Source organism: Artibeus jamaicensis, unplaced genomic scaffold (genome assembly GCF_021234435.1).
Source record: "Artibeus jamaicensis isolate MK-2021 breed Jamaican fruit bat unplaced genomic scaffold, CSHL_Jam_final contig_387, whole genome shotgun sequence".
In the NCBI taxonomy this organism is placed as follows: Eukaryota; Metazoa; Chordata; class Mammalia; order Chiroptera; family Phyllostomidae; genus Artibeus; species Artibeus jamaicensis.
In genome coordinates, this window is record NW_026521812.1 from 43,037,631 (window position 1) to 43,057,759 (window position 20,129).

The window sequence follows — 20,129 nt, forward strand, 5'->3', positions numbered from 1 at the left end:
AGAAAACTTACATTTTTGCAGCTGTTTACGTCTCGGAATGATCCTTTCTAACTTGAGAAGCAATGCCAAGTCAATCCTGGACATCTCAAACAGAGGAGAGCTACCAAATGACCGATTGACCATAGCTCATAAAAATTGGACTATCATTCATAAAAGCAAAATAAAACACAAGACAATACAATGGATTTGAGGTGGAAAATCTCCTTTCAGGCCTCCAGGGGGAAAGCTGCCCTGTATTGCCTCTCTCTTCCAGCCTCAACCCTATCCACGCTAGCCAAAGGAATCTACAACGAGTCTGATTTTCAAGATCATTTCCAGGGAAACTAATGCATCAGGTCATGCCCATAAGAAGCAGAGTGGGAGGACAATTTGGCTCTCTGTGGCCACTTTCATTAGCGCTCAGACCCATTGAAAATGCTCACACCTCTCTGATCGAGTCATCGAGGCAGCGCGCTCTCCGCCAGGCAGGTGGCGCTGTGGGCTGGATGGCTGTTCCAGCCAAGCTATCCGGTCCGGGAGCCCAGTGCCTCCGTCGCTGCAAGCGCCGCTAGTAAAGCTTCTGCTCGGGCCGCACGTGTTTTGGTGGTCCAAGACCTGGTGGCTTGGATTGGCCGGGGTCTCTGGCTGGGCGCCCGCCATGGCGGTGGCGGCAGAGACGCACGTGTTCCTGGAGGTACGCAGACAGCTGCAGAGTGCGCTGCTGATCCTGGGGTAAGGCCAGGGGTGAAAGTGTTGGGCTATTAGGCGTAGTGCCTGGCTCGCTTTTCTGCTACTCGGAAAGTCTCCGCTTCTCTAGGAAGGTCCCCCCCCCCCCCACAATTTCTTTCCAGTCGCTTTACAGATCTGTTCAGATCTCTTGATTACTCCGAGTGCAGGGCCGCCTCTTGCATAGTTCCCCCTCGACAACCTCATCATTACCTGGGAGCTTTTTAGAAATGCAGCCTCAGCCCCTCAATAGACCTTCTGAATCAGAACTTACATACATTTTAACATACCAGGATTCAGATGCACATTAAAGTTTGAGGAGCACTGATGTAAAACACTGATGGCAATGTCCGGCGTTTCCAACAAAACAGTACAGGGGCGGGACGATACCTTTTCCACCTCCTTTCGGATCTTTGTTGTAGGGTACAGGATCACCAAAGTGAGAGCTTCCTGTTTTGTAAATAAAGTTGGTGGGGTTCCCCCCGCCCCGACTGTTCTATGCGGAGAAACTGACACAGTCGTTAAAAACGTGTTTAGTACAATGAGTGACTAACAAAGTTTGCAGACTTACTGGAGTTCTTTCTTTGATTCATGTTCCGAGTTCCAGTGAGAAGTCCGAAAACGTTTAACTTGTTATTCACTACATAAACAAGAGAAAGTTAGGAAAAGTGTTCTTTTATTTTGTACTATAGGATCCCTTCCCCTGTGACCACTGTTTCAAATAAATTAAATGTTAAAATCATTAAAATATTGTTACACAGCGCCACTCAGAGGTAGACTGATGCTTAGCTTTCTCTCTTTTCCTTAAATTGGCCAAATGTGGCAGTTTTGGAATTTGCACGAGAACTGAATTCAAATCTTAGCTTCTTCGCAAAGGTGGAATCACTTAATCTGATTTGTTTTCAACTATAAAATGGGGATATTTATTTCTCTTCTATCTCTCAAATCATGAGTTCAGATAAGTATCTTTAATTCCAGTTTACTTTGTAGGGTTATTAGGAACCCAAACCTTACACACACAAAAAACAGCCTCCCTACTTCCTTTCATCAAAGGGGCCCGGGCCCTTCAGGGTTCTCTTGTATTATGAGAAACTACCACCAAACAGTTCTCCAAGGTGGTTGTACCATTTTACACTCTCACCAGAAAAGAATGAGAGTTCCAATTGCTTCGCATTCTCGTCTGCATTGTGTTGTCAGACTTTTTGATTGTAGTCATTCTAATGGTTTAAAGTGATATCATCTGGTTGTCATTTTAATTTGCATTCCCTGATTGTGTACCCTTTCATTTCCTTGTTGGTTATTCATATATGCTCCTTTGTAAGGTATAATTTTTTGGCATTAAAAAATCAGGTTTGTCTTATTGTTGAATTTAAAGGGTTCTTTATATCGTCTGGAGAAAAGACCTTTTTCATTTCTGCCTTGTGAGTATGTGAATGTGTTCTCTTGATCTGTAATTTACCTTTTTATATTTTCTTAACAGTGCTTTTTTAATGAACAGAAAAATTTAATTATAAAGTCCAGTTTATTTCATTTTTCTGTAATGGTTATTGGTTTTCATGTCTTAAGAAATCTTTTCCAACCTTAAGGTTATAAAGATTTTTTCCTGTGTTTATTTTTAAGAGTTAATATAGTTTTAGCTTTTACATTTAGGTCTATGAATACATCAAATTTATTTTTATGTTTGGAGTGAGTCAAGGGTCAAGTTCTTTTTCTTCTCTCCTCTAAGAATATCCAGTGGTTTTGTTGCCATTAGTTAAAAAGACTGTCATTTCTTCCATTGAAATAACCCAGTGTCTTTTCAGAAATCAGTTGACTATACTGCTTGTATGGTATGTCTTTTTCTACCCTTTTACTCTCAATCTGTGTCTTTATATATAAAATTTCTATAGCATATACTTGGCGAAAGTTTTTTTACCATTCTGATGATTTTTGCATTTTAATTAGAATTTTTTAATTTCTATATTGTTATTTACAGTTAACATTACATGATTGAATTTTTTTTGTTCCCATTCTTAAAAGAAATGCCTGTAGCCTTTCATCTTTAGGTATGATGAAGTTGACTTTTGACTAATCTGTTTGATAGATTGCATAGTTCTTTTCTAGTTTAAGGGATTTAATCATGAATAGATAATACCTGTTCTCTAATGATTTCTTCATGGATTGTGATGGTGATATTTTCCCTTTCATCATTACATCTGTTAATTGCATTAGAAAAAAATCTATTTATGTTAAACTTAGCATTTCAGGGATAAATCTAAGCCATTCATTTATTCAATCACAGATATTTACTGAATTCCTGTTCCAGTGCCAAAAACTCAAATTAAGTCCTGGGTATACAGCTGTGAACAGACATAACAGCAAAGACAAAAATACTTGCTCTCATTGAAGTTATAGTCTATAGTCAGTGGGTGACGTGTAGGCAGAAAATATACAAAATAAACAAAATTCTCATTGTATTGAATACAGATAAGCACCTGGAAAAAAATAAAATAGAAAAGGGGATAGAGAGAAAAATGACAAATCGGTGTTCCAAATGCAGAAGCGACATTTGAGTAACAAATTGAATGAAGTGCAGTATGGAACTCTAGGGTACTGGTATAAGACAGTTGTCTCTGAGTGGGAAGGGGTGCTTAGTTCCCAGAGTTGCGTGTGGGCTGGTGGAGCATGTAGTAAACGGTCATACAGTGAGTGGTGTGCTGGCAAATGTTTAATAGCTTGCTTTCCAGGAAAACAAAGCAACCAAACAAACACAAACCTCCCTGATTTGCAGCACTTACTGATTCCTACAGTGTAAATACTTCCACCCTGTGTGGTGTCAAAACTGTCAAAGTGAGGTCAACTGGTTTGCAAAATGCCTACAACTTGAACAGCTGGCTCTGGTAAGCCCTTTCAGTGGTCCTGCACACTACTGAGAGGACATTAGTCGGTACTCAGAGTGAGATATGAAGTTATTGGGTTGTTTCAAGCAAGATTTGACACCTGAAAGAAACCAGGTGAATAGTGGAGAAAGCCTCAAGCTATAAAAGGTGCCCACAGCTGGAATTTCAAAAACTTTGTTTTGGATCAGTAGCAAACTCAAGAGTAGGTTGCTGTCACACCTGAGTATGTTACTACTGATTTCCTACAAATAAGGACATTTCCTACATAACCACTATGCAACCCTCAAAATTGGGAAATTTGTTACTATCATCTTATACTCAAACCTTGTTCAAGTTTTGCCAGTTGCAGATGTGGCCAGTGGCGGTACCTTTAAGATGATTTCTGTGTGTCTTTTTGACACGTCCCTATCATTTACTGATTGCTTCTTTACTTTGTTGCACAGCAAGGTGTTCCAGACTCATCTCATGTTTTTCCTGTTCCAGCCTGCATGAAGTCATTTTCCCGAGGCACCCCGTTTTGTTTTGTTCTTGTTCATTTTAAGTGGAAACTGATCTTTAGAGATCAAGATCTGAGCACAAAGTGTGCTTATTACCATCGGGGTGTCACTTCTCCCAAGCCCACTAGTGAACAGAACTAGAGTGTGTGTGTATGTGACATATGTGATGTTCATGTGGGAATGTATGTGTTTATTTATTTGTATCTATATCATACATACGCATAATACATATACATCTATATTTATTACCATATTTGTTTATATACATTGAAAACCATGATTTTACACTGATGCTCCCAATTCCAGTCTGCCACTGTAGGATCCATTCTGCTTTTCTCCCTTTTCCTCTTTGTGACTCTGTTCTCCCAGAGTGACAGTCCTGGCTTTTGTTATCCTCATGACACACAGAGTCACCTTTCCGCTGTGTAACTGATATTCCACTGACGTCCTTTGCCGCTTCCTTCTCCCTATTCAGTGTTGGACTTCTCCCCATTCAGTATCCTCAACTGCATGGACTGACTGGACTGAATGTTGGTGTCTCAAAATTTGTGTGTCGAAACCCTAAGCCCCAAAGTGATGGTATTAAAGAGATGAAGCCTTTGGTAGATACTCATTTTAGTTGAGGTTATGAGGGTGGAGCCCCCATGATAGGAGCCATGCCTGTACAAGAAGAGACACCACAGCTTCCTCTCTCTGCCGTCTAAAGATACAGTGAGAAGGTGGCCATCCGTAAGCCAGGAAGAGGGCCCTCAGTAAGGACCAGACTTGGCTGGCAACTTGGTCTTGGACTTCCCAATCTCCAGAACTACGAGAAATAATTGTCTCGTTTAAACCACCCAGTCTATGCCATTTTGTTATAGCAGCCTAAGCTAAGATAGGCTCTGAAACCCCCTGCATAGCTCTCCCCACCTCAGATTTCCTCCTCATCCCTCTTGGGATCTGACATCCCTGGTGGGTGGCCTCCTTAGCTCATAGACTATATGATGGATGCCCCCCATAGGAATTTACTGAATTCCTATTCTGGTGCCCAAAACTCAAATTCTGGTCAATGGCCTTTTCACCCAGCTTCTCAACTATACCCCAGGCCACCACGGTTCTCCCACCTTTGCATAGATGCCTGCCTTGTTACACCCTACATAACTGGCTTAATTTTTCAGGAAGGGTAAGGGGGAGAACTGTAAGTCAGAGCGGGGGCTTAGGAACCCAGTACTGTCCCTCCTGGCACTTCCAAGTGCTAACTGGAAATTTGAAAATCCAATTTGAAAATCACTGAAATAGCAAAGTGGAAAAACTGTGTATCTTTAAGGTAATGGTCAGCAAACTATGGCCCATGGACCAAATCTAACCTGTGGCCTGTTTTGGTACAGCCTGTGAGCAAAGAATGGGTTTCACATTTTTTTAAGTGTTGTTAAAGAAGGAAAACACAAAGTAGTATAGGCAACAGAGACTGTATATGGCCTGCAAAACCTGAAATATTTACAATCTGGCTTTAATATAAAAAGTTTTCTGATCTCTGTGTTAGAGGATTATTATTTTTTAAACATCATTTCTTAAAACTAGACTTCTGATTGCCAGAAAGGGGGTTGGGGGGGCATTAGAAGTACAAAAAGGTGGGTGATAAATAGCGATGGAAGGAAACTTGGCTTTGGGCGGTAAACACACAATACAATATACAGATGATGTGTTGTAGAACTGTACCCTCAGACACGTGTGCTGGGTGGTGTTAAAGACCCAGTCCCCACGAAAGGGTGGAACCTGCAGCTCCGCCCCACATTAGAGAACTCCCAAAAGATGGTTTGAGTGAATGAATATACAAACCATGCTAGGGTCAAGGGGTGCAAAGATGAATAAGCCACTGTTTCATGCTGTGTTGTTGAATTCTCTTTCCAAAAATATTTCAAAAACAAGTGCATGGCATTTGACAGGCCAGTGTGGAAGAAGCTGAAGTCAGAGAGACTTGTGTGAGGCAGTGGAGGGCGTGAGGAAACGGCCTGGCAGGTTGTGCCAGTGGAATGGCTCTGGCAGCAGCCACAGGAAGGTCCAGGCAGCCGTAGGAGGAGGAAGCTTTAGGAGAGAAGGGACAGGTGGGACTCAGGATCACTATCCGTGAGAAAAAGTGCACATTTGAAAGTGGATCATTACCATAAAAAAGAAGCAAGAATAAAATATATGTCCCAGAGCTTTCATGTAAAGTGCTCTATGACTTGGTGTGAATCTAGTATAGACTTTTTTTTATTGGTTTAGTTTGGTTAGGGTTTTTTGTTGTTGTTTTACAATTGGTCCACTGTTATTTTTCTGGGATAGTTAACTGTAGGGCCCTTATTGAAGAAGCAATGAGGTTGTTTTTGTTCCTTTTTACATGTGGTGTTCAGCAATAAGAAATAATTTTTCTGTGTTTTATTTTTATTACTAGAGAACCAAAAGAAGAAGGTATGCCCATGGATATCTCTATAACTCCATCCTCCCTGCAGATGAAAACCCCTGCAGGCTGCACAGAGGTCTGGCTTCCAGCAGAGGTCAGGCTTGTACCTCCCTCCAGCCGCGGGCTGCAGTATGTTGCCGGCGATGGGCTGCACCTGCGGCTGCAGGCGCGGGCGGAATTCAGCACAAGTATGTAATGCTAGCCCTCCTGTTTCTGCATTAACCTTTTCATTATAAATGAAAGAGATTTTCCCATTAAAAAACTGAACTTTTCCCAGGTGAAAATAACTGCTCATCAGTGGCATGGGAAGAGCTGAGGGTCAAGAGGATCTAGGTTCTTTGTCAGCTAGGAGTTAACCTTTCTGGGGCTTTGTTTTGTTGGATGTTTTTCAGTGTTTTTTCTCCCAGCAGACTTATTTTTTTAGAGCAGTAGTAGGTTCACAGCAAAACTGAGCAGAAGATGCAAAGATTCCCCTGTACCCCTGCTTTGTCTCTTTAATTGTAAAATCGCATGGTTCCCAGTGCCAACGTGAAGAGTAAATCAGATGGTTTGTGCAAGACCTAGTTTATTTTAAAGCATTTCCTAGAAATTCATGAACTCAATGAACATTTCTTTATACTCTGCTAGGCATGATCTAGGTTCTAGGGTTAGAAAAGCGAACAGTCTGCCCTCAAGGAGCCTACATTCTAATGGGTGGGAATATATAATGACCAAGTTAACTACTTAGATACAGAGAAAAGCTTTAGGAGCTAAGTAAACCAGAAGAGTGGGGTGGGGAGTATCTGGGGATGGGTGGAGAGTGGTCAGGGGAGGCCATTCAGGGGAAGTGATGTAAAAAAATTGTTTTAATCCTCACCTGAGGACATTTTTTTATTTCTCTTAGAGAGAGGAAGGGAGAGAGAGAAGCATCTATGTGAGAGAGGAAAATTGATTGGTTGCCTTCTATGTGTGCCTGGACCTGGGATTATAATGCCTCCGGACCAAGGATTGAACCAGCAACCTAGGCATATGCCCTGACCAGGGAATCAAACCTGCAACCTTTCGGTTATGGGATGACGCTCCAACCAACTGAGCCACACCAGCCAGGGCGAGGAGGCAATATTTGATCAGAATGGCAGAAATGATCCTATCCATGTAGAAACATTTTCAAATAGAACCGTACAAATAAAGATTCTGCAACTGAGTTTGATGCATAATTTGATTTTGATTGTTGCTGTGCTTGTCATATGTCCAATATTTTGTTACTGGCACATTGATTCATTAAGATAGTAGAAGTGTTTCTCAGAATAATTTATTGAATAAAATTATTGGCTATTACATCTCTTACCATGTAAGTAATATATTTTGGAGGATTGAAATGATGTAAAAATGGGAAACAAAGGCTGTAACAGACTGATATTAAGCTCATTATCAGAGGAGGGTGTTAAGTTTTCCAGCTGTGCCCTCAGACTTCCCTGATGCCTCATTTTCACTAAGCCTTTCATCTGAGCTGCGTGGAACCTGGAGGCGGGGTCAGCAGGACTGTTTTGAAGGGCCATTTCAGAGATGGGAGCGTACTTCAGTGCCCCGGAGTCTCTTTGCCGCTTTTCAAAGGAAAAAGAAGATAGAGGAAGTTTTGTACCCTTTTTGCTCATGTCCTGGATTGATGAATCACTAGCGTGAGTTGGGTAGAGTTAGGGATAAGAGGTAAGGAAAAGAAGAAATGTCATGGAGATTAAATAGTGTTTGGCATAAGAGAAACACTAAGAATGACTGGTGGAATATTCAGGGAAAGAAGAATGAGTCACAGAGATGAGAAACACACTAACAGACCCCCTGAGTATACCTTGTAGTAGGCAGAGGGAGTGCTATTTCAGGGAGGAAGCCCTGGGCCTCCGGCCGGTATCAAGCCATCTCTTCTCTTCAGCAATGATGAACCACAATAGTAACCACAGCAGGAATTTTTTTTGTCTGCACGTAACTTGGGAAATGACAGTCATGAAAGCCACAGTGGGCTGTTTTCCTTTCTGCTAGTTCTCTGAGACCACAATTTTAGGTCCCATACTGAGGAGGCATGAGACCTTTCGGACACAGACTTGGTTTACTGCCTACCCATATTCTGCAACAGCTGATATTCAAATGGCAAAACTTGAATTATTTAAAAAAATTTAAAATCAAACATTGTTTAGTTTTGACTAGAGGACAAAATAAATTGACTGCTGTGTGTCGGTTTGCATATTGTTTGCATTCATTAGTCTCCTGTTTCTTTATATTTCTAAAATGTGCTTTACTGAAATATCTGAAAAGAAAAGCTTTCAAAGCCCTGTTCTGTGGTGCATGAAAGGGGGTATGCAAAACAGTCCTCGGTGCTTAATTGCTTCAGTGCTTTCCACATAATAAGTGCTGAATGAACAAATATCAGATAGATGCATACTGATGTAAACTTGAATCAGAATGTATTGTAGGAAGTGAGTTTTGAAATTTCTAGCATTCCATTGTGATTCAGGGTTTTTAAAAACTTGACTTTTCAACTATAAAAACTTTCTTCTAAGGACGATAGTAATTATACTGTTCTACTGTTTTGACTGTACCCTAGGTCTGATTATGACCCTTACGTGGAACATAAAGTCCGATACAGCACAAGTATTAGGATGCCCCCTGATCTGAAAGTTCTGACTTGAACCTGAGCCAGAGGATCATGCTGGGTGACCAGCAGAGGGAAGTGTTTCACTGAAAATTTGTTTACTGGTTCTGAAAAGAATATTTTGGATGCCTTACCCAGGTCTACTTAATTTTACAATCCATACCAAGTAACACAAACCAAATCTAAGTTACTTGATTCTGCCCTGGTTGGTGTGGCTCAGTGGTTGAGTGCTGGCCTGCAAATCAAAGGGTGGCTAGTTCGATTCCTAGTCAGGGCATATGCCTGGGTTGCAGTCCAGGTCCCTGGTAAGGGGTGTGCGAGAGGCAACCACATTTAGTTGTTTTTCTCCCTCTCTTTCTCCCTCCCTTCCCCTCTGTGTAAAAATAAGTAAATAAAATCTTAAAAAATAAATAAATAAGTAAATAAATTGCTTGATTCTAGTGGACATAACCTCATTTCTTTAGATTTTTTAAATAGACATGTATTTGTGTGTGTGTGATTTCCTCATGGATATGGCGGGGGGGGCGATTTTTTTTCCTCCATGAATAAAATAAAGGAAACTAAGAGAACATACTGCCTTATGCTGCTCTTCACATAATGTGGGCCATGTGTGGTTTTCAGCAGCTTTAATCAGAAATTGAGTTTTGCTCTTGGAAGATTGAATTCTTCTTAGGAGCCATTCCATTCTCAGGAACCTGTCCAATAAAGACCAGTTTCAGGATTTATTTTGTTTGTACATACTAGTAAAATGCTAAAGTGGACATAAATCTTGTTTAAATCAAATTAAACTTTTAAATTAGAGAGCTTTATTTACCAGCAGTCACACCGATGAAAAAACTGTACCTCAGACGTAGCAGAAGAATGCTGAGCATGGTGAAGCTCTGAGTGGTCAGCCCGGGGTGAAAGAAACAGCCCCTTTCCCTCATTGCTAATGACAGAGAAGTAACAGTAGGGAACCTGAACAGTCTCGGGCAGTACCTAGCTCTGAAGCACTTAGCGAAATCTGTTGTTTTGGAAAACACTTCACAATATTTACTTGTGGCTGAGTCATCAGATAATACTAATTAAATGTGTAGATCATGAACAGTATTGATCGACGGTAATTTATTGTGGCTATTAAACTCTTATACATATGTTAATATGTTTGTCCCAAACCTCTAAGATGTCTGTTTTTGTTGATTTCCTTTAGAACAGATTTCAGTGTTTAACCAAAGCTCGCACACTGGAGGCTGTTGCACACTCTATTGCCAATCCTGCGGTGAAGTCATAATAAGGGACAGGTAAGGAATGCATTTTACCCTGTTTAGTTCTGTGCCTGGCGGTGGTTTTCTCTTTCCTGTCAGAAGTTTTGAAGTACCTGCCAGGGAACAGTGTATGGCCTTAAAGTGAGAGCCAGCTTAATGTCACTTTGAACAACATTAACCATAAGACTCTCCAGCAAAGACTCTGAAGCAGTTAGTTCTTCTCAGGGTGTGAAGCGGAACAGTAGGGTGCTTTCTCTGATGAAGGGAGGGTTCTCTTGGTAGAAGAGTCCTTTGGTCCCTGAAACATCTCTCTTTTGAAAAAAGACATGGGACCTACTGCGTGTTTATCATGTTGGTGAATGAGGTTCTTCTCCACATTAAGTGAATTTTCTAAATAGCAGAAGCTTTTGCAGCACAACTTTTTATTTGAACTATTTCTATTAGTGCCTTTCTAGAATCCATTTCCTAGTTCTCTCCTTATTAAAGCAGAGCATACAGAGAACACAAAGTAACCTTTTCTTGTTGGTTAGGTTAACCACATAACCTGTTCTTTCAGCGTGCTGTGATTACCCCACTGAGAGGGAAAGCGCTCTTTGCCGCGCCCTTTGCATTCCCTGGTTGTCTCTCTAATTATTTTCCCATCTGCTCCCTTCCTCCGTCAGCCTCCTTGTTTCTGGGCACAAACACTTCCCCCTGAATTTTCAGCTTCTGATCACTCATAAGCTGGGAAGACAGTTGGAAACCTCATTCTTTTTAACAGTATTTATAGAAAATGATCTAGAGCTCTTCCATAGGTACACTTCCTCTGAGACTTACACGTGAATGGATCCTGCTCCGTATCTGAAACCCACTCCTCCTGCAGGACTCCCTGTCTCAGGGCAGGCCACACGCCTGCCTGCGTCCTCAGAATCCTGGTGGTATCTGCTTGGGTTCCTCCCTGTCCGCCCTTTATAGTCAGTCATTAGGTACTTTTGCTACTTCCTTCTCTGCATTTCCTACAGGTCCACTTTCTTCCACCCCAGTGCTCCTACCTCGGGAGGCTACTGTCTTCTCACCTGATAGCATTTGTTGCCAGCTCCTTATCTGCTTAGCCTTCCTCTGGGTTCACTTTGTCATCGCTTCTACACTTCTGAGGGGTTATTTCCAAATGCGGTTGGCTCTCCTGCTCACACTGTTCCATATCTTTCAAGGTAAATTTCATAAAACCTTAGTGTGCTAGGTTCACTAAGTTCACTAGGTTCACATGCTAGGTTCTTTCCACCCTCTTGTTTTAGCCCTTTTTTTCTTCCTTGTCTCCCAGAACACACCCTTATTTATACACATTCTGTGCACAGCTCAGCCTGCCTGCGTTCCCCAGTCTCTCCATGCTGTTCTCTGCCCTAACTGGAGTAATGAATACTCTCTCCCTTGGAGTGCAGCCTGTGCCCTCATCTCTCTCCGGCTGGCTCCTAAGTTCAGCCCATAGGGCATCTACTGCCAGGAGCCTTCCCTGAGCACTGGGTGGATTTATGTGCTCCTCTGACGTTTATTTGCCTGTCTTCCTGATTAAACTGTAGGCTCTAAAGGTGGGGATAGTCTTATTGATCCCTGTATCCCTCATCCATGCTCATATTTACAGTGCAGGTTACTGTAGTGGTTAGTAGTACAGACTCAGAAGCCAGACGGTCTGGGTTTGCATCCACCATTTATTAGATGTGACCCTGGGCAAGTTACTCAACCACTCTGTAGCCTCAATTTCCATATTACAAGTAATATAGATAACAATAGGAGCTACCTCATAGGGTTATTTGGAGGATCAAATGAGTTTAAGTGTTTATAACCATGCCTACCCATGGTAAGTATTTAGTATGTGCTAGCTGCTGCTATAATTATTTTTACGATCATCATTTCCAGCATCAGGTGCTGTTCCTGGTGAATAGTGCTCTCAATAAATTCTTGCTGGGTTGAACTGAATAAATGTTAGGGTGTTTATTTTGGCCTTCTGCCATTCTCTCTTGCTTGCTTTATGATCCCTGGCAATGTCTCAAGTAGCGGAGATAACAGAACGTTACCTCAGTGGAAGCAGGGGTTGTGAGCAGAGCATCCTGGGGATGATCTTGGGTAAGAAATGAGGTGGCTCTCAATCTGTAAAGGGGAGGGGAACGTCCTTGCTCAGATTACCGAAGGGCTGAAGTTGCTGCAGCATATGTACTCCGAGACAGGCTCGCCTTCGTTAGCCCGGGCAGTCCAGAGGGCCCCAGTTTACGTGGTAGGTTAACCAGGAAAGCTTTCCTTCCCAGTCGGTTTCAGGCTTTGGTTTCATTCTCACGTGACGTTTCTTAAACGTGGGTGCCTGCACAACAGTGAGGTGACCTAGTAGTTACAGTGGGAACAGGTGACATGCACTGTAACGGTGTTTCCTGGCACTGCTCTCCCTAAAGGATATGCGTGTTCGTTATTGGCTACATGTGTTTCATTGGAAAAGAATGATGAATACGAAAGACCTTTACCTGTAGTCCCCATTTTTCCATTCAGGAACTGTTATCTTCTGTTCCGTGTCAATCCTTACTACGGTCTTGGGACTGATAACCTGGGGGGGGCTTAGAAGCTAACACCGAAAGACCACAGTATCGAGTCTCCTTAACCCTGACACTAGGGGGCGGTGAAGGGGAGAGTGGGACCTGGGTTTGAACTCGGCTTCACCACTTAGTAGCTGGGGAACCCGTTCGCGTCACCTCAGCTGCTGCTGCTTTCTCTTTTAAATTAAATTGATTAGGGTAACATTGGTTAATAACATGTGTTTCAAGTATATAATTCTATATTATATCATCCGCATATTACATTAGATGCTCACCACCCATAATCTAATCTCCTTCCCTCACCATACATTTGACCCCCTTTACCCTCTTCATCCTCCTCTTACTCCTCTTTCCCTCTGGTAACCTTCATACTGTTGTCTGTGTCTGAGTTTGTTTGTTGCTTTGTTTCTATCCCACGTATGAGCGAAACCATGTGGTTCTTGTCCTTTCCCATCTGACTTATTTTGCTTATTACCATGAGTATTTTCAAGATCTGCCCACGGTGTCACAAAGGGTGCTATTTCATCCTTTCTTATGTCTGAGTAGTATTCCATTGCATATTTCTGCCGTATTTTCTTTATCCAATCATCTATTAAGGGATACTTAGATTGTTTACATGTCTTGGCTGCTGTGATTCATGCTGTAATTAACATAGGGGTACATATATCTTTAAGAATATATGTTTTTAAATTTGGGGGTAGATACCCAAAAGTCAACTTTCCCTTAACTAGACATAAAAAAGCCTATTTTCCAAACTTGTGAAGAGAGTTAAAGGCTGTAACACATAGAATATTAATGCTCAACAAGCCCTTTTTAACTGGTTCTATAAACTCCTTCTGTACTCCCTTTTCCATAACTGGTCCTACTAGCAAACTAGCAAATTACCTTGTTTAGTGTTTTACATCTTTTTTATTCAGGACTGTGTTTTTTAGGTGTGCCGGGGAATTGACCCACCTTACTCCCTTTTCCTTCTGAGAAGGTGAACAGCGGACTTGACTTAGCCCTTGCCTCACTTAAGCGAGGTCACCTGAAAGCCGTTTTCCTATCACGTGTGTATGTAGCTTGTGTATGCCTTTTGAACAACAGAGGAATCCTTAGCAGGCAGGTTAGGATCTAGCTTACATCCCGCTGTCAGGCAGTTTGCCCTGTGACTTTGTTTCATGGAAAAACCTGATTCCTCCAGTATCTGTGCTAGGATTTTCTGTTGACTGTGTACATTGAGCCCAACGGTATTACTGTTTCTCCCTCAGTTATCTATTTTATGTGGTGAAAAGGGCATCTTCTGTTCTCGTTCAGTAGAAAATAAAAGCAAATGTATTTCAGTATTTCCAAAAAAGGCTTGTGTATGTTCTAACTAAACCATCTAATTTGTAGACATTTTTACCAAGAAGGCACCTTGGAATGTATTGATTTATCTGCTCTGAAAGCTCCTCTAATAGGAGCATTAGATCAGGCTTAAGATCCGCTTACCAGCTAGCCTTATTACCTAGGAACAAGTCACTTAAAAAAAAAGATTTTATTTATTTATTTATAGACAGAGAAGAAGGGAAGGGAAGAGAGAAGGAGAGAAACATTGTTTGGTTGCCACTCATATGCTCCCAACTAGGGACCTGGCCTGCAACACACGCATGTGTCCTGATTGGGAATTGAACCAGTGACTTTTTGGTTCACAGGTGGGTGGTCAGTCCACTGAGCTACATCAGCCAAGGCAATGGAATAACTCACTTTAATTCCCTGAGCTTCAATTTCCTTATCTATAAAATTGGGAGGTTGGATTAGATAAACCTGTGATCCCTGCCAGCATGAAAATGCTGTGATTAATGAACCTCATAAATTTGTGCCTGGATTCTGTGATTTGTGTAATTTGGATACTGCAAGACTAATGCTTTTCCTTTTTTTTTTTTTCCTCTTTGTCAAGCAAATTACAGCAGTAAGGTGCACAGGACTATTTAACCTATTAAGACTCATTAATGGCTTTTAATACTTATTAGTACCAGGGCACATGAAATCAGCTAAAAGTACAGTAGTCTTTTTTCTTAATTTAGGATTACATATTCTTAGCTGTTTGCTTTGGTTATTTAAAAACAAGCACTGCTTTGTTTCTTTACAACAAAAATTTTCAATTTGCATTTTTACTAGTTCAGCAGAGTTTTTCTATAAAAGTTGTCTGAACATGTACAATTTTGTATTATGCTCTTATTGAGACTAACAGGCCCTAGTATCAATCATTAATAATAGCAGAATTTACATCTTTGTGGATAGTTTCAAAAACAGCTAAATGGTCATTGTGCTTGGAATTTTTGTTTCTAGAAATAAATTCATGTCAGACTTGAATTACATCAGTTGGCCAGACTTTCAAACATGTGCCTTTTGATTTTCAATCCACCTGAAACTTCTCCTGAGGTTTCTGGACAGGCTCTTTCTACTCCACCTGCTCCGACAGAGCTCAGTGTCAGCCTGGCAGCTCATAAGGGCACTGAATAATTCTAGAAGGAAACACTCAGAACGGACTTTTTGGAAACATTAGGAGATGTCAGAATATCCAACCAGTTGATCGGTCTACTTGACAGACCAGCTATAATTATAGTCTGAAAATAACTACTCCTGTGAACTCAGTCACTTTCCCATGAATGAGAACAAAAAAGTGAAGAAAGGGTTCAGGCACAAACTAGATTATTGGTAATATTGCACAAACTTTAAGAGTAATGATTATACTTGTATAGGTCTAATCATATGATGTGCATAATGGTAATGAAACACACAGCTAGGTTCTTAGGATTTGAAGCCCACCATGCCAGCTGAATTTATCTGAATTCTAGCAGCTGTACTTTGAGCTTTAGATATTTAATGTTATTCTTAAAATTCTTTTTTAAAGATTTTATTTAGCTATTTTTAGAGAGAGGGGAAGGGAGGGAGAAATAGAGGGAGAGAAACATCGTTGTGTGGTTGCCTCTCAAGTGCCCCCTACTGGGTACCTGGCCCACACCCCAAGCATGTGCCCTGATTGGGAATTGAACCTGCCACTCTTTGATCTGCAGGCCACTACTCAGTCCACACCAGCCAGGGCTTATTTTTAAAATTCTTAATGTCTATTTGATTATAATTCAATCTGCAGCACTACGTTGTTACCATTTGTATTTTCATTGATTAATAGTTGATTTTAAGTTAAAAGGTATGTCATCTTCTTGTCTATATGTTTAAGTTTTAAATAAACATCATCAATTAATTTTGATTCAAATTGTCTATTTTAAGTTATTTTATCAAAAGCTTATGTTTAAGATGTATTAAAATAAGCAACAAATTTTAATTTGTTATAAGTGTGTTGTTGCTCATCTTAGGATTTTAAGCTGAGAGAAAACTCCAGAGATCATTTCACTCTTTTCCTGAGCTTCTGCAAGTTTTTGCCTTAAAACTACTGTGGAAAAAGAAGATGTCTATTTAATTTTGAAAATTCTCCAGGGAAGTAGATCAGATCAGAGTTTCGGTTTTCAATGTATACACTTTCAGTTGAGCTGTAATTAAAATATATGTCTTTGCAATGACATGTGAATTAGTCACTTTCTTGCTCCTGAAGTCTTATGTAAATATAGTAGGATATATTATAACTTTTATTCACTGTGATATGGGGTCAAGTTAATTGTGAAATAGCACATTTTATACTAATGTACATCAGATTTCCTAAATCTCTGTATGTCTTGGTGCAGTTTCATTTCTGTGAGCATGTATGAGATTTTGACCTTGCTGTCTTTTGTACTTTATTGAGCATCTGTTTATTGGGACAACATGCAAAATGTTAAGAGACAGAGAATCTTAGTGATGGAGAATATCTAGGAGCCTGTTTAGGTCTAATTCCCACTATATACAGACACTTTCATTTGCCTTCTTCTTCTTCTTTGTAAAAATTCAAATCTGACCTATCACTTCCTTGCTTGAAATTCTGTAATGCTCCCCCTCTGTCTGTAGAACCAAGTGCCTGCCCCTTAGGTTAGCATGAAACACCCCACAGTGTGCCTCTGTCCCACCTTCCTATTCTTTACTGGTGTTCTCCTTTACCGGCATCGCCAGAGGACAGAATCTACCCCAAGGGAAAGAGTATAGATTTGGAACCATGAACACTTAGGTTAAGATCCTGCCCTCAATCATCACCTCTGGCTCTGAACTTGTACAGATTATTTAACATTTCTGAGTCTATCTTTCCTCCTCTGTAAGACAGGAAGGCAAATTCTTATCTTACAAAATTGTAGTAAGCATTAGGTAGAAAAGATATGTGTGATGCCCACCAGAGGTCTTCCTGTTTAACTAAACGTGCAGACTCACAAGAGCACCAAAGACCACAACTCTTGCCAGCAGGGCAATCTCAGGAGTTTCTCTCAGCAGGGGTCCTGCAGCAATCAAACAAGTGACAGCTCATATACCTGTATAGGACTCTAGACTCCCCTTAACACGTCTCTCCAGGTTTGAAGCTCATGATCCACATTAGGCAGGTGCAGGAGCTACCCTGGGAAGACGTCTCATGCCCTAGGCAGCCATTATGTTCTGTGGCAATTCTTTGGCATAGTTCCTCATGGAGGATTGCATTCAGGAAAGTCCAAAGCATGGCATCCTCATCAGATTTGTACAGCTCATTCGTATTTCCTCCCAGTCCAGATGCAATTTACCAATCAAGGATCATTTTTACCATAAGCAGTGTTGCCTAGCAATATAATTGATGCCTATCATCTACTTGGTTTCCAGGGGAACAGAGCTAGGTGGTTAAACCAAAGGTCAGATTCCCAAGAAGCAAAAGATTTGTTAACCCTTTTGTTTCAGTATGAAACAGACCCAGGCAGGGGCCTCACATATTAAAGTTATCAAAATATGCTTGTTTATTCCTTTAACAAATATCTAAGAGCTTACACTATGAGTCAGGGCCTGAGCCAGACACTAGGAATACAGAGGTGAGTTGAACAAATACGGTGCCATCTTCACCTTGTTTCCTTTGCTCAGTGATGCCCTCAGTTTTTTCCAGTGCCCTAGGGAACTCCTCCTGTTCGTCCTTCCGAAGTCAGAGCTCAGATGTTGCCTCTTCTCTGAGGTCCATGTATACTCTTCTCCCCTTGCACTTTGTATGCATTGCCCTGAGTTCATGTTTTGTAAATCCACGAATGAATCCCCTAAAGTAAAACACCAATTTTATGTGCATATGGGAATGTATGTTTATGTATGTTTGAAGGGGCTATAAAGCTTTCACCAAGTTTTCAAAGGAGTCTGAACTATCCCCTCCTCCTCTGCTGTCTCACAAGAATTTAGAACCACTATTCTGTTATGAGCATTTATTATATTATTACTTTATTTGCTTATTGGTCTATTTCTCCTGCTAGAACATGAGTACCTTGAGAAGGGTCTGTATGCATTAATATTTTTTATCAGCAGAATGCCTGATTCATAGTAAACTTTTGGAAAATGTATGTTAAAAGAATCACTTTTCATATTTTTAACAGGCTCAGCAGCTTGAATAATGCTAGTGGTGCAGCATTTCCTAATTTGAAAGGGGACGTCCTTCATTACATTAAACTTAACAAAATCATCCTTTCTTTTTCTTAGCCATGTTCTCTAGAGTTCCGAATTAAATGTCTTCCACATTGTAATTGCCCTTTCATGAGACTCATAGTTGACTGGGGAATCAAAGAAAAGGGAAAAGCATTAAAAAATGAAGCATTTGCATTTTAAGTGTTTTAATTTAAAACATACAAATGTGCATTAATTTACTGGTATTTTATTTTGGAACCAGTGTCTCCTCATTAACTGTAACACCCGTGGTGTGCAGCTTTTTTCCCAGAAGCCATCCATGGGTCATCTTCTGCAGTTTCCGGTTCGGTTTCTCGAAAGTGAAATGAAAAGCGTCACGTTGTTGAAGAAAGTGATGTCAGAATTCTACTAGATTTTTACTTTTCCTCTTTCTCCCCAGTGTTCTGTAGTTTTACCTCCCACATTCCACCAGTGATTTTTCATTTTTCTCTTCTTACAACTGGCTTTTATTTAGTTTGACATTTTTAGTTTTCAGGGGAATAGCAACAACATATATTTCTTTGGATCACATATTATTTAGTTGAACTACGTAACAAACAGCATGTATATGTGGCATGCTGTTTGGTCTGCGATCAAAGACCACTGGCTCCTAGTAAGAACACGTCCCAATGGATGGGAGCAGAAGTGTGAGAGTGTTCAGGGTGCTTTGAGCATTCACATGCTTGTAGACTGTAGAAGGAACTTGAGCATGTTTCTTTTTTCAGTTTTTCTCAGGATATATTATTTTGTATAGCTAATATAAAGGACTACTTAATTATAAGGATGCTCTAAGTATAAAAAATAATGGCAGAGTGGAGCTTAATTTCTGTCTTCTTGACTGTGATCTGGACTTTGAGACTCATGTCCAAGGAATAGCGTATGCAAAGGGATAAATAGCATTGTTTGTAGAGAAGCCCTGCAAATACCATCTTAACCAAGTGACCAAGAAGATGAACAGCACCGGTGGTAAGTCAGGCTGATATGGTGTAACCTCTGATAGGGTGTGACAAGAAGGGCACTCTTCCTCAGTGGCACACTTCCCCCAATCCCGTAACCTCAGTCTAATTTTGAGAACATGTCAGGTAAACTCAGGCTGAGAGGTATTCTACAAAATACCTGACAAGTACTCTTCAAAAATCTCAAGGTCTTGAAAAATAAGGGAAGACTGAGAAATTGTAACAGACCAGAGGAAGCTAGGGACACATAAGGACTAAGTGCAGTGTGCTATCCTGAATTGGATCCTGGAACAGAACAGGAGGACATTAGTGCGAAACCTAGGGAAATCCAGATAAAGTCTGCAGTTTTGACAAATCTTCCATGGTTATGTAAGATGCTAACATTACGGAGAGCTGGCTGAAATGTATATGAGAACTATATGTAGTATTTTTGTAACTTTTCTGAAGTCTAAAATTATTCCAAAGCAAAAAAAATTTTTTTAAATAAATAGTGGAAGAGCCCTGGTCTGCAAGTTCAGCTCTGGTCAGAGCACATATGGTAGCAACTGATTGATGTTTCTCTCTCTCTCTTTCTCTCAAATCAATAAACATATCCTGGGATGAGGATTAAAAAAATAGTAGTAGGAGAAATCATAAAAGAAAGGGTTAGGCAATTTGAAATTTAGGATAGCTGAACCAATTTAAAAGGTAGTAACACT

General features: G+C 40.7%; 1 protein-coding gene across 2 annotated transcripts in view; it reads left to right on the forward strand.

Moving 5' to 3' along the window:
* The first annotated feature begins 516 nt into the window (after positions 1 to 516).
* The window catches only part of UBE3D (ubiquitin protein ligase E3D), a 137,104-nt gene continuing 117,491 nt past the window's right edge, over positions 517 to 20,129 (forward strand). The window contains exons 1-3 of one of the 2 annotated variants that reach the window (XM_037143798.2): positions 517 to 711; positions 6,495 to 6,691; positions 10,316 to 10,406. In XM_037143798.2, coding sequence (XP_036999693.2) covers positions 638 to 711; positions 6,495 to 6,691; positions 10,316 to 10,406 — 362 coding nt within the window. In that variant the 5' untranslated portion in view covers positions 517 to 637. The remainder of the gene's footprint in view (positions 712 to 6,494; positions 6,692 to 10,315; positions 10,407 to 20,129) is intronic. The other variant, XM_037143799.2, reaches the window with a different exon arrangement.